General features: G+C 40.8%; 1 protein-coding gene across 5 annotated transcripts; it reads right to left on the minus strand.

Moving 5' to 3' along the window:
* Positions 1-995: 995 nt before the first annotated feature.
* Positions 996-23,646, minus strand: MELK (maternal embryonic leucine zipper kinase). 5 transcript variants are annotated; one of them, XM_075740429.1, is made up of 18 exons: positions 23,370-23,646; positions 22,149-22,248; positions 21,771-21,856; positions 21,175-21,291; positions 20,511-20,654; positions 18,899-18,967; positions 17,708-17,800; positions 16,449-16,547; positions 13,384-13,452; positions 12,742-12,840; positions 11,711-11,797; positions 10,290-10,418; positions 7,705-7,848; positions 6,753-6,978; positions 5,340-5,433; positions 4,724-4,892; positions 2,553-2,656; positions 996-1,422 (listed from the first exon to the last, which is right to left on the minus strand). In XM_075740429.1, the coding sequence occupies exons 2-18, from the start codon at positions 22,210-22,212 to the stop codon at positions 1,245-1,247; spliced, it is 1,971 nt and encodes a 656-aa protein (XP_075596544.1). In that variant the 5' UTR covers positions 22,213-22,248; positions 23,370-23,646; the 3' UTR covers positions 996-1,244. The 5 variants fall into 5 exon arrangements, with proteins under 5 accessions (XP_075596544.1, XP_075596542.1, XP_075596543.1 ...); XM_075740427.1 differs by having other exon boundaries at positions 1,121-1,422; positions 4,724-4,895; positions 23,370-23,502; XM_075740428.1 differs by lacking the exon at positions 23,370-23,646 and adding an exon at positions 22,936-23,063 and having other exon boundaries at positions 1,121-1,422; positions 4,724-4,895.
* Between the last annotated feature and the right edge of the window lie 376 nt (positions 23,647-24,022).

Here is a 24,022-nt window from a genome sequence, read left to right on the forward strand (position 1 = left end):
CATGTTGTCGGGTAGACATTTCTACCTTAAAGCAGTTACTGAGTAACAAACAAATCCCTCTAGTTACTGCTTTAAGGGTCATGGATAGTAAGTGGACAGTTTTAATTAGCAGCTATATCATGTCTGTGGCTGGAAGTTTCCAACAACACTCAACTATCTACCTACCCAACAAAACCCTCCGGCTTTAGTTAAACGGGCAATAACATGGGGCTTACATATGGCATATGCCACCGTAGCCTTCATGTACATCAACAAAAACTTGCAGCGCATTGTCAGCTTGTCTAGATATTACTGGACATCTTTGCATGGAGAAAGGCTTCAACATATGTCTTCCCACTGCTGCTGCTTGGGGTTATCCTGGTGTGGTTGCTACTGAGGCAAGGCTAATGGCTAAGTACTGACACACGACAGACAACACGAGCGCTTGGGAGACATGTACCTTCTCCCAAGGTAGTCATATCAACACCCCAACCAACTCTTATCTGTACTTACTACTTCTGCACATCTCAGGTTTTATTTCTAGTGCTGAAGCTCCGCATCTAGTACTGTTGAAGGTGTCAGGGTTACAAGTGCCTTTCCATTCACCACAGCTCAAAGGTGCTATTGTTCTTACCACACCCTTTTGATGATCACTTAACACAAGCATCAGAAAGGACATACGCTTGTTAGCCTCAGTGATGCTTTAGTAATGAGATACTGTGATATTTTATATGGGATCATAGTTTAAATCCTAGCACTCCTGACTTCACATTTATTGAAGACAGTGCTATTTTGTACAACATTAGGCATATAGTGTAACTCTGGGAACCACAGCTGTGACTTCATTAATGATCTCAATAAATCCTACTTAAAGCAGAGACAAGAAGAGAATTATGCAAATTACTATTTCTGTACCACATGTACTTCATAACTGAAAACATACCAAGATAATCTTCAGCATACAAACATCAATACTTTTTTTAACCCACATACGTGAAAAATATGCAAGAGGGGGAAAAGCTTACAGAATTTTATTTCAGGAGAGTTGCAGTTGCAGAACATTTATTACAAACTTGATATTAAAGGAAATGTAGAGAAGTCATATGTACAAAGAGGGATGGTTAAAAACCCAAGAGAGGTGACGGATTTCTGAAATACAGCTGTGAATGTGACAAAGAATTACTTTTCTGAACAGACCTTCCTAAAACAGTAGGATTAAAGCCTCAGTACAAGACTGCTGCTTTCTCAGCACATGCATCAGCCAGTCACACTCGGCAGCTAGATAAGATGTCTTCCACCAGTCTCTTGTAGACCCAGGCATCACCTTTAAGCCGTTGTCGCCGGATACCCACCACTTCAGTCTTACTGAGCTGACACACTTCTAACTCAAACTCCATAGTCACTTTGCCAAAATCTGACCGTGTTTGACATTTCAGGGCATAACTGTACAAAACAAAAGAAAAACAGAATAATCATTGAACTGTTTAATGTTTGTTTTGCGGTACAGTTTTTAATTAGTAAAAGCACTTTACAGATACTACCCTATTGCTATTCAGAATATTGGGAAACAACCCAGAATTTAGTGAACCAAGAGCTTTGCATACTTCGGTCCCAGAACACTATCGTTACGCCCAGGTACAAGCACGTAGCACCAACATCCTACCCCGCCATAGGAAGCACCACTAACCACAGACCCCCATTCAGAGTGCAGAGCTGGAACAGGGGGGGAAGATGTTCCCATATTTTTCCTGGACAAGGCCACACTCCTCTGCGGAGACACCGCTGCTGAGAGGCCGGTTACAGCTCAGCTGGTGTGAAAAGTGGAAAAACTGAATGTGAAGTTTAAATCATTACAATGGGAGAAGGTGCTTCTGTGCAATTCAGTATCCTTCCAGCTTTTGAGCTTAGAAATGCATTACAGGTTGAAGGATATTCCAACATCGTAAAATGCCTATCATTTAAATAGTGAAAACTTTAGAAAATGCATATTCATAAGCAAGCACATTTCTTTAATGCATTGGGAAATTAGGAAACAGACATTAAGCTATGATCAAAAATAGGAACCGATCCTACTCTCAGTGCTTTAGTCTAGTTAGCAAATCCTACAAATTAAAATAATCCACACAAAGGCGCGTGCATTCTGTGCAGCTTTTAAAATACACCAATCTCTTGGCTAAATGCTAATGTGTTTTAACTGCCAGGAATGAGGGTTGAAAGGTAGCCACATTATCTCCCCAAATTGTCTGATTTGGTCACGTGACTGTATGCTAACAAACCTTTTGTATTTACAGTTTCACAAGAGATAGACAAAATTCCCATCAGCCTCTAAGAGCTACCTCACTATTATCAGTTCATATCTGTCAAAGAGCTCTAATAGAACTGACTTTACACTGTTTTGCATTGTGTGGGCAAGTTTTATTGCACACATTTAGTGGCCTGTACACTTTCTATAAAATTATTGGATTTTACAATGTGGGGCTGAGAAAGTAAGTGTAAATATTTCACTTTATCAAGGATTGGAGCATTGTCTATTTAGACAAACACAATTTGAAGTTGTTATATTTTACACTTACCCCTTCTGAATATAATCCACATGCTTCTTTGAAAGAACAGCGATTAGTTCATTCAACAGTTGGTCTGGATTGAGTAGCTGAGTGGTGGTAACGTTATAGTGTGCCTAGAAGTAGTGAGCTCGTTAAAAAAAAAAGGCAAGAAATCTTTCTCCTCAAACTGAAGACATTATGAAAAGTTTTCATAAAGAAAGCTTCAGAACAGCTAACCATAGAGAGAAATGCTTCAACTTCCCAGTATTATCATAATTAAGACATTGTAGTAGCAACAGGAACACTAAACAACAACTGCTGGACAATCAATATCAAAGCCCATCCAAACTATAATCCATCATCAAACCCAAAGTAGCAGTGATGGGCCAGGGCAGCACGGAGGCTATCAGAAGTCTTGTATGTAGCCAGAGGTGATTCCTGCAGAGGACTACGGTGTCTTAGAGCACCCTACAACACACTCCACATTTGGGAGGTTGCCTCTGGTGCGTTGCCTGCTGAGGCTGAGCACATCAAGGAATAGGCGTGGCGCCATGTGGCTTTTCTAGGACTAAAGCATCACCATGTTTAAAGAAAAAGCTAGCTTACAAGTCCTAAGTTTGCTGTTATAGGGGGTTTATGTCACAGCTAATACTTCATATAATGGGCTTCTCCAGTAAGTGACGTCTTGAACAACTTTCAGACACCCATATGTAACAAGCAGCAGCATATGCCAACTGTAATAGTCCACAAACACTCTGTCTAGCTTCTGAAGTCACAGAGGCAGGTGCGAGAAGACAAGATCATAGAAATGTACATCAGTTGAGAATGCAAAGTTAGAGTAGAAGACCGGTTCTTACAGTGCTTATTCAGCCCAAAAATGTAGGCAACTCCCTGCCATAACCACTGCAACACTGTGAAATAAAGTTCTATCTTCCCCTACTGTACTCCAGTGTCCCTAGGCATGCATCAGTAATATGGACATGGGAAACTGATGCAGGATAAGAGCTTCTAGAGACAGAAGATCTAGCTTTTGTTTCCAATTGTGCAGGTTCCTGAATTATTTGCAGTCTGGACTCCTGTCTGATGAGATGGTCAGGTTTGTAGCCCAACATATGTCCTGAACTTGTAAGTCTGCCACCTTGCCTCTGACAAGTGCCTCTCGGAAAAGCTTCCGACTGGAATACAGTAGCTGAATTCCATTTACACAGGCTGTAAAACACAAAGTTGTCCTTTTACAGATAGACAGCTCTTACTGTACAGTAGGTGTCCTACAGCCACAGCTCCAGGAGCCAGTCAGCTGAAGGCATACATCACTTATCCCTACAAAACTGCTGATGCCTCAGTAACAGCCTTGCCTCTTTCATGCTAATCATGTTTTTCAAACACGTCCTCTACGGACTCAAGTATAAATTCCTCCTCGTATAACTTTTGAAGAGTATTAGTTGCTTTTGAGTGATGTATACCATTCTGTTCACTACACTAGTATTATGCTAATGCCATTTGACATGCATTCTACAAAGCCAATATTAGCCTCGTGACTCAACTTTGGTAGGTACAAATTATTAATGTAATTTTAAAAGTGCTCTGCAATGCACTAACTGAGGAACTGCTTTTTCTATGGCTAGTTAAAGAAGAATAAGTAGCCAACTGGCTCAGACACAGTGACATAAAAACTTTAAAAATCAAAATTATGCTGACAGTGTCAGAAATTGTTTCATAAGGTGTAGCTTTAGGCTTTAAGTTTAGATGTCAAGAGAACCTGAGATTTGACTATCTTGGAACAGACATATCACTCCCGGACTACAGAAACCTAAGACAGGAATGTTATAATTTTTTTTTTTTTTTTTTTTTTTTTTAGTGGGAGAGCTAGCATTATCTCTATACAAATAACATGATTAAAAATTTTCAGCTAGGGTTCCTTTCAAACCACCCTGCTTCCCTCATGTTTGCTTTGGATGGGATACAAATGGCAATGGCCAAACTCCTCCCTTGATCTTTTGGTCACTGGCCTGAGCCCAAACTAGCACGACGTCTCTTGCCGATAACTGGGATGGTTATGTAAACAGAGATGTAGTAAGAACAACTGATCTGACTTGCCTGCGGTAAAGCGCACAGAAGTTTTCACAAGACCATTTCTAAAGGCATTGTACGTTTTCAATAATTATACTTCTTTTCATGTAAGATTTTTCCAGCAACCATACCTTAAGTTTCCTTGGTTGATCTCTAGTGGTTCGTTTCTTTTTGCTTGGCGTAAGCATTGTGATCATTTTATCTAGGCCTCTTTCAAGACTTCCAAATATTTTGGCTTTTCTCTTCTTTTGGCTGCTATCCACGTGAGCTAGGTTGAGATCCACTTCCACAGGATGACACCTGTTACATGAACAAATCAATCAGTTATTTCTCCTCAGTGTTTAGAAATGAGTTATTTCAGATATGTCACTAAAATATTACCAGACCTGACAGAATGAAGAAAACCAAAGCAAGTGCAGTGTATTATGAGAGTTTCTGTTTTAAAATCAGTTGAGATTTAAGCCCAGACATGTATATAGAAACTGCAGCCCTCTGGGGAACTGGAATAAGGAGGAACTTACATTATGGAAAACAGGAATATATTTTGAAGATAATTGAGTTGCATAGTTTTAAAACTTTTCTCTGCCTTCAGTGTTTTCTAGTGAATGTAGAAAGAGGGTTTAGGAAGGTTTTTACCAAGAGAATGGAAATAACAGCTTGCTGTTGTAACAAGGCTTCCTAGATGGTAAATGGATTAAGGTAGTCCTGCACTAAATCACAAGTGTACACAAATAACTGGGCATTTACCTTCTTTCAGGAAGAGCCTCAGCTGTCGTCAATTCATCTGTGTTTGTTGGGTTTGTGGGTTTCTTAATTGGGGTGACTGTGGTGAACTGGTTCTCTGAAAGAAAGCATCCAAGTTTTTGCATAAAGGATTTTCTTTTCTTCAGCAAGGATTTCTCATGATTAATAATTTATTTCTTAAACCACCCCCCTTTTCTATCTCAGGTCTGTATCTTCAGAATGATAAAATATATTTTTAATATAATAACAATACTATGCCTACTCTACATAGAAAAAAACTGTGACTGATTTCCCCAGGGCTCTACAAGTCAAGCCTTAGAGCGACCAATGCAGTTCAATATTAGAAATTTGGAAAGGAAGAGGATTAGAATTGCTTTCTTGATCTGCCACTGGTCCCAGAATAAATCCTGAGCAATTCACTATGTTGAATAGTTGCGTTCTTCACCAAGCCATTTCCCTTACATGAAGGCTGTGAGTTTATGTAGCCCTGTTTAATAATAAACAGCACATAACAGCCTAAAAAGTTCTACTACTCGCACAGTGACAGTTCTGCAGAGCATAGTTTCAGTGTGCAGAAGCAAACACCAAGTGAAACAGTCAGCATATGAGTTGCTACAATTAAACCCAACTTCAATCTTAGAAGTTTCAGCTCTCTACAGAATTGCACCCAGACAATGATGATCACGAAATTTCTGATGGATACTTCCACTTTTCTATCTCTAAGAAAGTATAATACCACCTTTCCCGAATCAAAGATCTTTCAATGAAAGAAAGAATTAGCTTTTAATTGTTTAATTCTCAGAAATATCTTAGTAAAATGAGCTGAAACAGTGTTTCTGAATTTCCCATATCAGAAGTACCTACTTTTGCTTTTTAAATTTATCACGAAGTCAAACTTTGCAAGTTACCACACACAATCTTAAGATAAAAATCAAACTCGAATAACTAGTCTTCATATTGCACTTCCTTAAATCCTTTACAAAGGATGTCATTAGACAGCAGTATGTCCGAGATCCCTTATAACTTGAACCAGCCTGCAAAGACTTACTGTTTCTGAACAACTGGAACAGATAGGTCTCCTATTGTAAGGAGTCCTTGGCATGTGCAGGGCAGAGTTAGCATTTACAGTATCAACAGAAAAAGCTTTTATGTTAATGGTTGAAGGGAATGGTAATGTACATACAAGATCCATGTCTTTTTGTAAAAATGGACTACACAGGCTGAAGACAGAAATATCTGGTAACTCAGCACCTTACCAGATGTACTAGAACCAGGCCAGTGAACATGGCAAAAAAAAAGTTAAGTCTTCCAGAAACAGATGTGTCGGATACACCAGTATTGTGTTCATATTTGAATTTACAGTAATTCCTAAGCAACGTGCATGTTCTAAGTCTTCATTAGTGACATTCAATGTACCTTTGAAGGTGGGTGCTTGGAAGGGCGTGGTTTGTACTTGCGTCTCAACCTGACTCTTTGCAAAAGGAGTCTTTGGAGTGGGAAGCGCAAAGGGCATTTCATTTCTTAAAGCTGGCTCTCTATCAACATTCTCTTTGTTTTCATGCTTCTTTGATGCCACTTTTCTTGTCACTGGAGTTGACAGTGTGAATTCCAAATCATCCGGTTGAGCATCATGCCCTGAATGCTACGAGATGTAACAAAAAAAAAAAGAGATTCTTTGCTGTATTCTGATCACATTCAGGAATGTTACAGACAAAGAAATTCTGAAGTTGAAGCAGGTTAAAAGTACCGTGCTACGCTTGCCTATTGAACAGGCTAGTTAAAAACTCTTCAAGACTTTTGATTCCCTCTATAACTTGCTAATAAACATCTCAAGTCATTTGCCATTTCTTTATCTGTACTTCTAAATTCCTCAGCTTGCACATTAAAGTCTATTTCTCACCAGTTCATTGAAACACAGCTAAAAATTTTCAGTAGGTTTAATTGTATAATTTTAATTGCTTCGTTGGATTTTCTGGTTCAATACAGACAGGTTGAACTTCTTCAAAGACTTGTCCGCCTCTAGCCTAGCTCTGAGCTCTTGTTTGCTGTACCTTATTGTTTTCCCGTCAGTTTTAAAATCCTTATTGCCTCATTTACTCATTCCCTAGACACTGTTTTTATGCAAATCAAATGTCAAAGCTCAAGTTCTCATCAAATGAATCATGACCTGCACCTAGAAGAAGCCACAATTTATCTTCAGCTATATATTTAAACCATTCGTTTACCCACTTTGTAACTCCCCTTGGCCAGGGTCAACCAAACATTTAAATATGTAATAAGTTTTATGTATAATGAGAATAAGACCTTTTGGATTAAGATTACTAATTTTTTTCTTTTTAAAAGGAACTAGTATTTATTCTTCAAACACCTGCTTTGTTCTGTGAGCATTTAGAATAAATTCTTCTAAGGGAGATTCTTCAAACTGTGCTGCATCAGAAAATTCCATGGATCCAAATGCAAGCGGCACTTCACTGCAGTCTGGCATATCTTCGCACGTCACAGTTTTTTCAGACTGAAAAGAAAGATTCAGTTGAGATTCCACTCCATGATTAAAAGACAGATTTCATCAGAAAAGTGTCATTAAAAAATAAATCTTATTTCTTTCTAAGTTCCTAATTATGATTAACAGCTAATGGACTTCCCATGTAGGTGACCTAAGATTTATAATATGACTTTAATATTGTCATTGTGGATTTGTCATTTGTATCAAAAGCAGATGTCAAATTATTCTCAAACCACCATTACCAAGTCATCTTTCATGACCTGTGTCAAGAAAAGCAACTCAAAGAATACCTGCCTTTGATTTCAAGACTTGGACCACAAGCCAAATAATAAGCTGGAAAGAACCCAAGAAAAGAATGCAGTAGAGTCTGAAAGGGGGCTGGATAAAGGTAAACACATTACACGCAAAAGACATGATTATGGAATCTACAACAGGACTTGAACTAGCATTCAGAACCTTTAATCTAATTGCTATCTCCCCGAAAGTTGTCATTTATTAAATCACAGGATCCATAACTTCAGCCAAGATTGGATGTTGTGCGAGCCATGAAGGTAGCAATCAGTATCCTTAGTTTCTAACATCTTTTGTTATTTTTAGGAAACTCTTCCCAAGGACTGGATTCATACCACTTCAGTGAAACTGCATACAGTTATTTTAAATTACCAGTCATCAGCTCGAATGGATACCATTTTAGGAAGCTATGTTCTGCTGGCAGGTAAGTTTCTCTTGGCGTACGATCAAGGATATTGCAATGATCAGATGTCTCATTACTATTGGAACAGAAACAGAGCTTCCTGGTGCGCTACCAAACCTACTATGATGCCTTACTAAAAAGCCCTTATCAGAGGGCTGATAGCTACAGCCAAGAAGCTAACAGCCCGATGCTGTAGTTGAAATCACGTTCCATTACAATACAAATGTCTGCATAGGATTCCTTGGCTACTGTGTTCCGGATGAAATTCATGCCATGGTGAGCTTTTCAGAATATCCTTCTACATCAAAGTGCTTCAAATACGGCAGTATTACGTACAAGCTTGTGCCACCAAATTCAGAAACTGGCTAAGTTAAAGGTTCTGTTTGCTTAGTTGTCTTCACATTAGACCAGGTCTAACTAGAGAGCTTCCCTAGTTGGGTATTTCAGCAAATTCATTGATATTCACTCACAGTATCTACATGCAGGTAAGTTAAACGTGTCCTGAGCGGTGTAGAAGGACTAATCGATTGTTGTGTTGTGCAGACATGGTTTTCACAACCATCTGTGAAGGCATAATGCATATGTTAAATAGTGGCATTAGCCAGATCAATTTACCTAGGACTGCACTAGACAAGAAGTAACTTCACAGCATCAGCATTACTGAACCTAGAGAACCTCCACCTTAAAAATCATCTGAGTTTGAAGACTAACCCACCATGATCATGGAAATCACATTATGCATATTCAGCAACACTTATGATTCATGATCTGTTATGCAGCACTGGTAATCTTAGAATTCTCATCTGCATTTCAAAGCAGTTATATGAGTGAACTGAGATGATTTACATGCAATTGAATCAGATGCATAAGAAAGTATTTATTCTGAATGCATGTCTCTATGCGGAGAATAGCACATTCAGATCGCTAGTTAACAATTACAGTTCAAGGGAGAAGGACTAATAGGAAGTCTGCAATTTTACTGAATGTTTTTGAGTTTGTCAAACACAGGTGAATATCACTGAGATCACATACAGCTACATTTTACATACGGTATTGCAAGCAATTTAGCAACTTTAGACAAGTTCTGAAGTGTCCTGTTTGCACTTTGCTACCAAACCACAGGAACAGAAATTACTGCCATAAGATATACAAAACCGCTTGAGAATCCAATTCATCAGAAAAACATCAGCAACATGTTTCCTTTACCCAAAATAAATAGAATCCTCTCTGAGATTGCTCTAGAAGGAAACAGATGAGGAAGGAATGGGTCTTTCTGCTTTGACCATCAGCTCATGTAGTGTCCATGTCACCTCAAAGTAGACTGCCCGGATGACAAGCCAGGATGTTTCAGAAGACTTTCCTTACTAAGCCATGTTAAATACAACTGGCAAAGTACAAAAATACTTAGAGACAAACGTGAAAGAGTGCAGTAAGAAGTTCGGCATCAGAGGAAGATCTGGAATGATGAGGTAGGCCAGACAATGGGCAATTTTAGTCCACTTCCATGACTAGCCAAGGGGAGACTGTGCTGTACTCATAATGTACCATGTCCTCCCAATAGTTATTCCCATAATGACAATTCATAGAAGCAGCCCAGCTTGCCAAAACATGAGGAGACCAAACTATTTAATGACCAAGACCGCACACATGCTCTCTTACTGATGTTAGGAAAACAGTCTGTTCTCCCAGGCAGAGCTTTGTTAATGCAGAGCAGCATTTTAATCAGTATGTTGTCCTGCTGAATCCAAAAGCTTACCTCGAGGTCTGCTGATTGCGTTGTACTGGCATGCCCTGTTAGACATGGAACCCTTAAGCGAACACGCTTACCACGAGCCTTCAGGGATTGAAGCAAGAGGTATGTTGCTGATATTTGGTCATATTTCCACTAGGAGAAAAAGGTAAAAAGTAAAAATAGAGTATTTATTTTAATCTCCTCTTTGGAAACATAGTAAGCTCAGCCTTCTGAAAATTTCTGTGTTTCTGCAAGTTTTACTACCTGATGCACAACCCTAATGTTTGATCAGCTAAGTGTAATTTCAGACTTCAGTTGATTCACTTTATGTGCTTGAGATCAAGAAAGAGACTACGGTTGTTGTTCTTTGCAAAGCTATTAATTCAGTCTAGCTAATATTTCAACTAGACTCTCAATTTTTTTTGAAGTTCCCCCCATGCTTCCCCCACAAGCAACACCAAATTTTTGCATGATTTTCAGTAACTCTGTGTGAGGAACACGGGTACAATGCTTGACAGGTTTGCAGCATAGCACAATTAGTATGAATTAGTTATAAGGGATTAGAAATCCTCCAGTCAAGGACTATGCTAATGCCGCAAACCTATTTGGAAGGACTTTTCCCTCTGTAGACAGGCCATTCAGATTATTTTCTACAATTAAAGAACAAGTAGCATTAACTCCACAATTCCATCTTAAGTATCACACACATTTTAAAAGTCCATTTCTACTACAGTTATGTGGAAAACGTAACAGTTTTTCCAAAGCAAAGAACTATGTCACCGCTATCATGTCCAAAAAGTTAATTTCAAGGGAGAATTTTAGGATTTAGGTTAAAGCTGGAGTACACATCATGTTTTAAGTCTCTTCTACAGCTTGCAATGTCATTGGTAACATTTGTACAATTGTTCTAGAAGGAGTCAGTTCAACTTTTGTCATTTGTATTCTAAAGTGACAAAACATACCCACTTTTTTAAAAAAATGTGATTAGCAACTCCAAAGAACGCATTTTATAGTCTGTCTGGGTGATGCTCTGATATTTTTGCCTTACTCTCTTTTCCTCTTACTTACTGAACCATTTCAAAGCAAAGAGTTAACTCAGCAAATCACATCTGTGATTCAGCTATAAATTTCTGTAAGTCTACTCTGACTTCAAGAGATTCAGAAGGATTTTACCATGGTAGGAAGTAAAAGTAAGGTTTAGGAAACTTCACAAGCACAATTAAAGGAGGAAAAGGAAAAAAAAAAAAAAACAACAAATTTGAACTTCAGAACTGTAGTTATAAGCTACAGCTAGATTCTGGAGTTCTGCAGGGGGCTCCTTAAATCTGGAAAGTATTAAAAATTTCATACTTGAGAATAAGCGAGCATTGGTCTGTTAATACAGTAAGTTTATTTATTCTATTACTGTGATTAATTACTATAAATTACTGATATATACTTCTTACCTCTGATATTAATTGCAACATACTCTCCCTGCTCTGTTTATGAAACACAGAAAGCTCTGTTACGCAGTCTTCATCAAGATGTCCCAGCTGCAAGAACATGACAGATAATGAAGCATGAGGCTTTTAAGTTGTGTCATAATCCATATCTGACTGACACTGTTGTGAAACCCAGTGGGCTGAGTCGATTTTAGACCTTGTATTTTAAATAGTTAACATCATAGCTAAATATTGTAGGGAATAGACTGAAAAAGTCATACAACTTCAACAACTTCAATCTGGCCCCTCCTTGGTGAGAGGCTGTGAATTCAAGTAAGAAAGCCTGACAGCAGATGAGATTTTTACTAGAACGGAACCTGCACTTTCATCTCTCCATAAATATTCAAAGCTATCAGACACGCACATCTTTTCTACAGCCAGTTAAGACTGATGCGTCAAGCACAGGAAAGCTGTCCTGTTTCTAGAGAAACAGTGGCATCCAGTGGCCAAGGGAAGCACTGGCTGCAAGGTGCAGGAACTTCTCCTCAGTACTTACTACTGACAGATAGAGTATTCTATTTTTCTTCCTCTCCACACTACCTCTGTCTCTCACACAAGTAAAACAAGTGATAGAGAGACAAGACAAACAATGGGGTCAAATTTTATTCAAAGCAGCGATTTTCAGTGAGTACTAGATACAAGATAAACCATAATCATGCCTAATATGCTCTCCAGAACATTTGAATTTTGCACCTTAAAGTATTGACCAAGCAGCCTGGAGAATCAACTGGTCATTCGTACGTGGAAATACTTCACATTTTGAAGAGAAGTCAGTTATTTTTATGCAAATTAAGCATCAGCTGCAGAATACAATGCAAACACATTTGAAATTCCTCCTCAAGAGAAATCAAAAGTAGTATCATTGTGACAGCAAGAAGAATCAGAAGGGAACCAGGGCCATCTCAAAGTTCATCTTTGAAGAAACGTCTTCACACCCCCATACTGCGAGGACAGTACATTATATACTTCAGTATTCAGCTGGCAAGTGTACTTACTGCGTATTTACTTTGCCACTGAACAGCATCAGAATAACCCTGCATGAGCCAAGGATGACTTAATAAATGTTTCACCGTAATCCGCTTCTTTGGGTCCACCTAGTGGGCAATAAAAACCAAACTGATACTTAAATCATTGACAATATCTGAAGAAACAATTTGCCTTCTACCGAGAATTTTAGGGTGGTTAGAAGCTGAAATGGCAAACAATAGTTTCATAGCTTCACCAAAAGGAAGGTCAAACATGTGAGCTGTGAAGAGCAGTTATAGAACCTACAGGTACAATAAGTGTTCGGGACTATTTAGCATTGGCGAGACTACTTAGATGCAGCCCAAATGCATATTCAGTATGCTGAGCTTCACTAACAAAACAGCTCTTATTTACATAGCACAAGTAAGAACAACCAAATGCAGGCTGCTTGGAGACTTTGCTTAAACATTTAAACTTTGCTTAACTATTTCTACACCCATTCTTCTCAAAGAATTTTCAGCAGGATGCAATATGGTTTTTTTCTTCAAAAATTTGTAAGAATTAAGCTTCTTGTTTAAACACTGAATATTTTTAAAGTATTTCATCAACATAATGTTTTGACCTATGCAATTGTACTTTATAGACCTACTGAATAGAAGCAATAGCTTTACCTGCATCATTTGGTTAAGCAGCAGTGTACTGCTAGGAGAGAGCCACTTTGGTATACTGTATTTTCCTCTCTGCAGAAAAACAAGGAGTATTTAGAATGAACCTTGAACAGTTAGCTCAAAAGAAACCGCTGTGTTACTCGGATGATAGTGATATCTGTATTCAGTCAAAAAGTAAGAACAGCAGGCACAGGTAAACTTACCTTTAAGAATGACTTGAATAAGTCTAATGGTAATACTAAAACTCAGCTGGATTAAGTAAGGAAAATGTTATGTTTGAATTATCAGGTGCAGTTTTCACCCACTCAGCTTGTGTGACACTTCCATCACAACTGTCCCTTACCTATCACATTGTTTCATTATATCAACCTGATACTGAAGTTTTAGAAGTGCAAACGGGTTGGAGCGTGAATCACTGATACTAGCACTTTGAAATGTGAATATTCGTTGAAATCACTAATTTTCAGACACTAAAAAACCATCTTCAATATCTAGCTATTCTTTTTTTAAACAAGTTACATCTAATGCTAGAGTTGCAATCTCTACTCATACTGCAGACAGGAAAAGGTTACAGATCCAACAGGTAAGTTTCTCTCATTCAGATGATTTATTTTTTTGAATTCTTGATTAGAAGAAAATTGAAAATGGCTTTCAGATTTGAGGTACAACAACAGTAGCTAAAAACTAAACCAAAGTCACCATCAAGAATCATTTACTTCTCAATGAAAATGGAGAAAAAATATAAATAGAAATCTGCAAATAGCCATTGTGAAATAACATAACTATCAATTTGTCATGGCAGTGTTATTTCTACAAATGCCTTAATAACAAAACAGTTCATATTATATGCAACACACATTTCTAAGCACAGTATGTATTGCTTTGACATCACAGGTTAAGAAATTTAAGTTACGCCTTTACAGACACTAGTAATGAGCTATTTATAAATAGTTTGTAGGCTGTTTCACAGCACAGCTTTACTCTGAAACTAAGCCAAGTCAAGCAACACAGGTAATCTGCATTTTGGTTTTAATACATTCCTACAGAACATGTGACAAGGAAAAACAAAATTAGCACCTACTTGACTGAGGGCAATGCTGGAAGGTAAATAGCTTGCAATAGCTACCAGATGCATGAGATCGCACCAGAAATACGGGTTTTTTTAACAAAAGTTACGTTACATGCTTAATTTTTCATTCAAAAAGTAAAGGCATTTATTCAGGTATTCCCAAATGAAGAGATGTGGAACATTCCAGGGAAAGAAACATTGCATGTAAGTCATACGATCCTAATTAGATTCAAGCAGCAGATTATTACATCGCCTTGGAACAATAGTTCTGGGTTGAGATTACAATAAATTTCAGAATCTATAATGTGTGAAATTAAATTCCACAACAGTGCATAAGTGTCCTCATTTCAAGCAATTTTCAGTTCACAACCACATAAAATTAAAACAAATTAGGAGTGGAAATAGCAAACCTGCCTCTTAACACCTGTGATGTTATTGGTTTTCGACTGCACCCAGACTAAGTTTTAAATGTCTTCACAGTTCATTTAAACAAGTTTCACTGGCCAGCATTCTGTCAGTCCAAACTACTCAGCTCCTAGTTCCTGGGCGTGTTACACAACCACAACTAATGCATCTTTGATGATCGTAAGATCTCTGTTCCACATCTAAGCTGTCTGTTCACATTTCAACTATTGACAAGTTTAAGAGAATATCTTAAGCAGTTAAATCATTTCCCAGGTTCTGCATCTTGGCGTAAGGATTTTCTGTCATCCTACAAAAATACGCTTACAAAAGGACAAGTTCTGAATGTATGGGCAGACAACACAGTTCACACCACAAGCAGAGAGGGAAAGGTAGCTCGAGTCTGATTGATGACCTAGTTGATTACCCTTCATAGCGATTTTGCTGAGAAAATGCAAGTGCTTGCTAGTATTATCTGTATGATGCTCTTAGTCATACGGTTTAGTTTGAGGTACTCCTACCAGGAGAAGGATTTGGACTCAATGAGCCTTATGGGTCCCTTCTAACTCAAGATACTCTGTAATTATACAAGTACGAAAGTCATATAATTTTAACGGTGACTCATCTGAACATCAGCACCATCACATACTCTCCCTGGATCAGTTAGCCTTTGCTTCTTTAAGTTCTTTACAACAACTCAGACTGAGCTTCCTACAGATCTTCTGTCAAGGTACTCAAGTCCACTCCAATTCCAGACTAAAAAAAAAAAAAGCTGTGCCGTTTGATGAACTAGTCCTGCACTTTAGAGCTCCGATAGTTTCCCACCCCAAAAACACCCCCTGTGCAGATCAGCTGTCAGTTCCCTCCTACCAGAGTAGTCCTCGAACACTCTCAAGGATTTTTTGGTTGGTGTTTTTTTGTTGTTGGTTGTGGTTTTTTGTTTGGTTGGTTTTGGGTTTTTTTAGACTTATCAGACTCTGGGTGAGAGAAGGAGAAAGAGGTAGAGGAAGCCAAAGTCCTTACCCAACACAGCTACTCTTTACCCTACTCGCTTACTGGAAGCTTTATTAGCATAAATTTTATGGCAGTAGAACCAAGTACTGAATTCTATTACTTACTATTTTCTCAACTTTTCCTGTTGATTATGCTGTCTAACATTTCCTCCTCATTTGGGAGGGAAAAAGCTTAACAGCAAATGCAGAATCCTGCTTTTCCTAGCCAAGAGAATAGCTGACATAAGACCATTATTTTTGGTAAATCAAATTAAATATTTGCAATTCTCTTTCATACAGTACAGGCAGAAGTCAGATAAAGGCTCAGATACAAAAATCCAGCCCACTAACAAGAAAACACTTCTCCTGAAACTCTATTTCCTATCATGTTATAGGACCAACCTAGAGTACCACAAAGGCTGATTGAAGATGGAAACAAACCCACAAAACATTGATAGGAAAACTACAAAAGTGTAACAAAATTCAGTAGATATTCCTTTTTGCCCAGGAAGAACCTAACAGGTTCTGCCACAAGAAAAGCAAAGGCCTCTGATAGGGCTTAGCAATGTCTGTTCCTTGTGTATTCTGGCACCATCAATACCTACCATTATCTTTCTGTAGACAGCCATGACATTGTCATCATCAAAGGGAAGAAAGCCACACAGTAGAGCATACAGCAGTACTCCCATGCTCCAAATATCTGCCTAAAAAATAAAAGTGAGTGGAAGTTCACAAACCTGACCTATTTAAAATGGTTTAGAGACAGGTAATATTGTCCCCCTTTGGCAAAGCCCATATATAACTCATGAAAAGCAGGCCCCTTAATTCTGGACAGAGCTCTCGTATTCCAAGTGAAAGCACACAACCCAAATTCAATTTTCAATTCACTAAAGCACTAGTAAAACCAATATCCTCTCCTTCGGTTGCCAAATTGCTGCATTACCTTCCATCTACAAGGACTTCACTGGCAGAATGAAATCAAACTCATCACAAGGGATTTCATACGGTAACGTATTACTGATTACAACAGCTGTCAGCACAGTTACAATCAATTTGAAAGCCTTACTGCTTCTTCTCTTCATATAGGTACAACAAGGTCCACGCAACTCTCACTGCCTCATACTGTAATTCCCACTTAGATGGGAATTAAGCATAAAGCACTGGATTTCATGGAAAACAAAACCAAAACAAAAGTGCAAGCAGGAGTTAGAGGCCAACAACAGTGGTGCAAAGATATGTAAAAGGAAAAAAGACTCAGTCCATCCAACAGCACAGCATTTTAGGAAGTTTGAGAGGATCACAATTACAGCATTTTGGATGGATTGACAAAAGGCAATAAATGGGTTCTAATGTTCTAAGCATGGAATCAAAGGTGGATAAACTCCACATTTGTTGTTCTCTCAAATTCTACTACACCACGCAGTACAGAGAACAAGGTTTCATACACAAATTTCAAGCTGAAGACAGACCTGGTAAAGCATACAAGATACTGAGACTGCACCAAAATTTGCAACGTGTGTTGGCTAGTTAACAGAACAAATCACTGCTTGAAAGAACCTGCAGTAGAAGGAAGGAGTTTAAGTTACTCTTTCGTAGGGCACTACAACATGGAGCAACAAATGGCGATAGCAAAGGATTAATCGGAGATGAAAGAGCCAGCTACACGATCTGTGGCCAAAAGTACTATGTGCTATTCCAGGCTGTGCCGTTGAGGCTAGCCACACAGCTTCTGAGAACTACCTAGGCAATGTTATCTGGTCATATTCGAGAGAAAAAACAAGTGAACAAATTTGAACCTCACCACCTTTAAGTACATGGAGGGGGTAATTAAAAAAAACCCCTAACCCGAAACTGTGCTACATACCTCTGAGCCAATATATGCTTTGCCTTGAATCAGCTCTGGTGCTGCATAAGCCGGGCTTCCACAGCATGTGTTCAGATGGTAATCAAGGCCACCCTAGAATAACACAGAGAACCATCAGAGGCATTGGCTTTAACAGAGCTTAAGTCTGCTAGCAATGACATCTTAGAAGCTTGAGAGGCTTCATTTTCCTCTGCTGTGTATCTACATCCACCTTATATTTTGCTTTGGTGTAATATATGGCTTTGCTAGACAAAAATTGTCTAAGACCACGAGTATCCTATGAACATTCAGATCCCAAACCGCTCATTCATCTATTGTCCCAGCAGCCTTTTCCACAGCTCCTCTTCCTCCTCTGAAAATACTTCCTTTTGCGACTGCGAAGAGAAGAGAGATGGAACTTCGGAAGAAGTCATCCAAGAGCTACTGGGCATGAGGCTAGCTGGTTGTTTATACCAATACTTAATGCAATAACTTCATGAAGAACCACTAAGAATACTTACTTATTAAAACCCTGTTACTCCTTTGCCTGGGCTTTGCTCTAAGCAGATCAGATGACATTATACCACCAAGATGATGGTCTAATAGTCTTGATCGCCTGCAAAATGTTCTAACTTGAGTCAAGCAAAATGATCTGAGGCAAGTAACCGTCTTTGGATGAGTGAGACCCTCTTCCCACTAAACTGTTTCCTAACAGCAGCCACCTCACACGTTAAACTGGCAAATAGAAAGGGCTGCTAGAAACCAATTTTAAACAACTCAGCACAAGCATATGGAACCAGAGGATTTCTAAATGTCACTGGAATAAATTATTTGATTCAATCAACAAAAGTACAAATCTTTTTAAAAAGCCATACACCAGTGAAACTTATTTGGGAAAAATGTACACCAGCATAAGCTTTATATTACAAGCCTTCATATGTGACAGCAGGTTGCTATACATACAAGATGATCTCTGCCTCAGATCATTTTCTCCTCTTACACTTCATCATAATTTAACAGCCTTGTTATAACATGTGGTTAACTGCTCTCTCACACAGTTAAGGCCCTACCAAGCAGTTAGTGATTGGATGACAACTGCGCGAATAGCTTGAATTTAGGGTCTGCATCGCACTCTGAAGTCAAAATGCATTTTTTATGTGTGTGCAGTAGCTGATTTGGCTCTACTCTGTGAAAAGCTACTGGCACTCTTACCTTTGGCTTTGCACAAAGTCCAAAGTCTATCAGCTTCAAATTATGTTCCTTGTCAATCAGTAGATTTTCCTGGTAAAAGAGAAGGCAGTAATGAATGTGTCTATAACCTAAGTATCCAAGGAACCATGTTCTTATTCACCTTATTTCTTCTTGTCATCAGCAGCTAGAATTTATCTAAAGCTCTTCTCTGGAGATTTTCATTGGTTTCTAATGAACATAACCCATATTCCAGATGGGGAATGCTTGTCCCTATCTGCTGAGAAGGGCCGGGGTGGGGGGTGCGGTGTTGACAGACAGCAAGCTGAACGTGAGGCAGCAGTCTGCTCTGGCAGAAAATGCGGCCAGCAATATCACAGACTCTGTTAAAAGGAGAACAGCTAGTAGATTGGGGGAAGTTACTCTAGTCCTCTGTTCAGCACAGCTAGTACAGTGCACCTAGTTTCTGTCCCCCCAACACAGGAAAGACAAACTGAAGTAAATTCAGGGGATGGCCACCAGCCTGCTGAGGGGGCTGGAGTGCTTGCTCAGTGAGGAGAGGCTGAGGGAAAGACATTCGTTCAGCCTCTAGATGAGAAAGCTTCAGTGGAGATCTCATGGCAGCCTTTTAATACCTACAAGGAGGGCATGAGGACAGAGCTAGTCTCTTCAGAGCACTGCATGGTGGGACAATAACAGACAACGGGCATCAGGAGACATTCAGACTGGAAAGAAGGTAAAGCTTTTCTCCTTATAGGGACAGTGAGAGCTGACCAGGTTGCCCAGAGAGATTGTGCTGCCTCACCCTCGGGAAAGGTCAAAGATGTGACTGGATAAAGTCCTGAGAAACTTGGTCCAACTCTGCTTTGAGGAGGAGGTTCAAAGCAGAAGCCTCCAGCAGTCACTTCCCACCCAAGTTATCACTTGATCCTATGAATCCCTCAGCTCTCCAGCTACAAGCCAACGCCTTCCAAAAAGGACATACAACGCTTTGTTTGGGGAGAAGTTCTTTGGAAAGATTTCATGAGCGGTCTAGGAAAACGCTTGTGCACTAAGAATTTTCTCAGAGATGTCAGCATCAGAAAAATGCAAAATTCTAACTCCTTAAAGGAGAAATGGACCCAAATCTTCCATTCCCTAAACCTATGCTTAAACTCTGCAGTGACAGCAAAGCCACAGGATGGGTCCAGTAGCGTGCATCTCACCTGGCATCCTCTGTGCAGCCACCACTTGTTTAAAATATTGGTGTTACTTTTTCCTTTGGGTGTGAAAACAGAACGGTTTACACAACAGAGTTGCACCACAAAGTCTCTCTCCAGGTCCAAGTGGAAATAAAAGGGACAGCAAAAGCGCCTAAGCAACATTCAAAGTCAAATCTAGATTTGTGCTCCACTCCAAGCTGGAGCGTGCTGTTCTGCTCCTCTTTCAGAGGAAGCTCCTTCCTCAGATATAGCAACATCCAGCTCAGCTGAGGAACGTAGTTGCAAGTAGAAACAATGCTCTTTCATAAGATGTTAGATAAAGAGCTCTAAGCACAAGAGAATGGAGAAGGCATAACTTACTCCAGCTCCTAATGGGGAAATAAAAGTGGATGTTCATCATTATTTGTGCAAGTCTGACTGCTATTCAGGCTTACTGGTTTGAGATCCCTGTGGGCATATCCCCGACTGTGAACATAAGCAATTGCTGAAACAATCTGCCGAAAAAATACACGAGCTTCCTCTTCTGAAAGGCGGTCCTTAGAAATGATGTAATCAAACAGCTCTCCTCCAGGACAGTACTGAATAAAGATAGGAAAAAGAGAATACATTTAGAATACAGTAATGAAATCTAAACAACGAGAGCACTAGCCAGCAACTAGAGGACACTCTTCCATTCCCTCTGCTTCATCCCAGTAGCACCCAGGTGCCCCCAAGTCTGCCTTGGCACAGTGCTATGGGAGACCAAACAAGCAGAGAAGTCCGACTCGTGCCCAATGTGTTGCAATGGATACATCACAGATGACAGAAATTGCCCAGAAGGTGACAACCACACAGGAGTTCCAGTATCCTGCTGACGCTATTTTAAAATAACTGAAGCGCAAGGTAGGAGTTAAAGGTATTTCACTTATGGTAAACAGCAAAGAGTGGCTTTTACAAGGACAGAGAACATATTAACAGATTCATTTCTAAACTAAAGCATCTTAAACACGCTCATCATCGAGATAACAGAGTTCAAATGAAACAAATCTTTAAATGTTATCATCTACCACTACAGCTAAAACCAGGAACCTTCGCCTTGGCAGAAACACCATTTCTTACCTCTAAGACCATGAATATTTTCTTGGATGTCTCTATCACGTGATACAACTGGCAAATATGCTGGTGACTTAAGTTCTTCATGGCATCAATTTCTATTTTAACACGAGGCAAGTCATCCTAAGAGACCACAACAGCAAGCTATGAAATTGCCGACCACTTTGACAGCCTGTACATCACAGTAAGCATCAGGCTACCATGCAACACAAAATTTCACAGCACGTATATGACAGCACATAATGCAACTGCTCAAATCCAACCCAGCAACAGCTCTACCATTACTCCTCTACAATTCTGGTACATTGATCAGCAAAACCCAGAGGGGCAGATGTGAAACAGCTAGTATTCTCATTGGCATTCTGTTTTAATGACTGCAATAATCTTTAACGTCCTCCATTTTACAGCCAGAGAGCACTGCCCTCTCCACAAGAGGGTGCAAGATTTGTGGTCATCTGTTAAAATTTTTTCAGGTCTACAGCATCGGTCAATACCCGACAGGACAAGCAGGCAGGGTTTTGACATGTCGCACCCCTGTGCTCTTGAGAACGCCACAAGAACAGCAGGACATGCTACCAACTTTTAAGTATCTTTTGGCTTACCCCTAGAGCAAGTTTGTCCATGATTTTTATTGCAACTTTTTCACCAGTAAGAAGATGTCGCGCAAGTTTTACCTTTGCGAACCCACCTAGAATTCAAAAGAGAGATGTTTAAAGCTCAGCACGATAATGTGCTTTCTTGCCTATAATCTCAGAGCTACAGTGGAGTACGTAGTATGCACAGTATGGAATGTCTTCATTATAGGGAGAAGTGATCACTGCTACTGACTTCCAGTTACATTTTCAGAGTTCTGCCCCCCAAAATACACACTTGAACCCTGACCTTCAGGTTCTGCAGTAATGCTTAATCTATACTCAGGTAAATACTGCAGTGATTAGACACATCGCACACATCTGTTCGCATTCACAGATTAAGCTTACCTGTTCCAATCGTTTCATGTAATTCGTAGTACTTGAGAATTTCCTCATAGTCACCTACAGCCATTCTGAGAGGAACAGGGACCTGCAATTCTTCCGGCTCCTGCAAGGAGAAAGTGCAGCCAGTGTTCACGCTTTTCCACTCTGAGCAGACTCGTAGAACTGGAAAGCGCATTTGCTGCAGCTCCAGTGTCGGGAGCTGTTGTGGTTTAACTTCAGCACCACGCAGCCGCTCGCTCACTCCCCCCTCAGCAGGACAGGGGGAGAGAATTGGAAGGGTAAAAGTGAGAAAACTTGTAGGTTGAGATAAGAACGATTTAATAGTTGAAATAAAATATACTAATTAAAAAATGTAATGAAAAGGAAAATAACAAAGAGAGAGAAATAAAACCCAAGAAAGACAAGCAATCCAAACGAAAACAATTGCTCAACACCAACCGGTGCCCAGCCAGTCCCTGAGCAGTGGCCCCACCACCAACACCCCCCCCCCCCCAGCTTTATATACTGATCATGATGCCATACGGTCTGAAATCCCTTTCGTCACGGGGGTCAGCTGTCCCGGCTGCGTCCCCTCCAACTCCTTGTGCACCCCCAGCCCACTCGCTGGTGGGGTGGTGTGAGGAGCAGAACAGCCCTTGGCTCTGTGCGAGCACTGCTCAGCAGGAACGGGAACATCCCCGTGTTATCAGCACTGTTCTCAGCACAGATCCAAAACACAGCCCCGTACCGGCTACTGTGAAGAAAATTAACTCCAGCCCAACCCAGCGCAGGGGCGACCTGCTGTCATTACCAAGGGCACTCCCGCAGCAGTAAATTCACCAGACGCGTAACGCCGCGGGCACAAACCGCCGGCATCTTCCGGGGGCTCCTCGCGGACCCTTAGCGGCGAGAGCGGGCGGCTGCCGGGCAGAAGCTGCAATTACCACGACAGCTTTCTCCACAGGGCAAGGACCGGGACCCGGGAGGACGCCGCAGCGGCCTCCTCCTCCTCCTCCTCCTCCTCCTCCAGCGGGTTGCGCCTCGGCGGCAGCCCAGCGAACAGGCGGCTCTCCGCGCTGCTCCCACGCCAGCTGCAGCCCAGCTCGGCTGCGGACCCGGCCTACCCAGGGCCCTGCCACCAGGGGAGCGGTGAGAGGCCACCCGGCCTCTGAAGCGATCCGGCACCGGGTGGAGGGCGAGGGGGAAGGCGGGGGGGGTAGCGGGCACCGGAGCAGCAACACTCACCGATAGCAGCCGTTACCGTTCAAATCTCTGCCGCACCACCCGCTTCCGACCAGGGCGGCCGAAGGGCCAATCACCGCGCAGCGATTGACCGGAATAGGCGGGGACGCGCCGTGCATAACGGGAGGGAGGTCGAGACGGAGTTGGCGTAGCGGGTATCGCCATGGCAGGATTCGGTCTCAGTCGTGCCCGGTGCCGTTATCGACGGGGACCTGCTTTCCGGGATGTGGGGTGCTTCCCGCCTCACGCCGCCGTCTCCAGCGCTGGCCCCGCCCCGGGCGGGTGAAGCGAAAGGACAGGCGGGGTTTGCCCTGTTGAGGCTGGGATTGACCGGTCTGTCTGTGCTGCGGCCGGCCGATCCCCTGCCAGGCCTTTTGCCTTTCTGCGTGTCACAAACCTAAAGCCACAAGCAAAAACAGGAGAAAAAAAATAAAAGGTGGAACAGGTTATTTCTAGACACTGCCTCTCCTTTGCCATCCTCCCAGACAGATTAAATCTTCCCTGAATAAAGAGACAGAGCTACGTTTCCAAGAGTAAGGTTCAATTTTCTCCTGAATAAAAAAAAAAAACCAGGATGTTTTGGCGAGAGACAACAGGGCTGTCCTCTCTTCTACATGGGGTGTCATCTTCTATTCTGCATCAGCCAATTAACAGCT

Source organism: Balearica regulorum, chromosome Z (assembly GCF_011004875.1).
Source record: "Balearica regulorum gibbericeps isolate bBalReg1 chromosome Z, bBalReg1.pri, whole genome shotgun sequence".
NCBI lineage: Eukaryota > Metazoa > Chordata > Aves > Gruiformes > Gruidae > Balearica > Balearica regulorum.

Coding starts and splice junctions, on each gene's coding strand:
- MELK (XM_075740427.1), bottom strand. CDS start 22,212: ATGGCTGTAGGTGACTATGAGGAAATTCTCAAGTACTACGAATTACAT. Junction 21,857..22,148: donor ACATGAAACGATTGGAACAG/GTAAGCTTAATC, acceptor TTTGAATTCTAG/GTGGGTTCGCAAAGGTAAAA. Junction 18,968..20,510: donor CCCACAGGGATCTCAAACCA/GTAAGCCTGAAT, acceptor CTCTTTTACCAG/GAAAATCTACTGATTGACAA.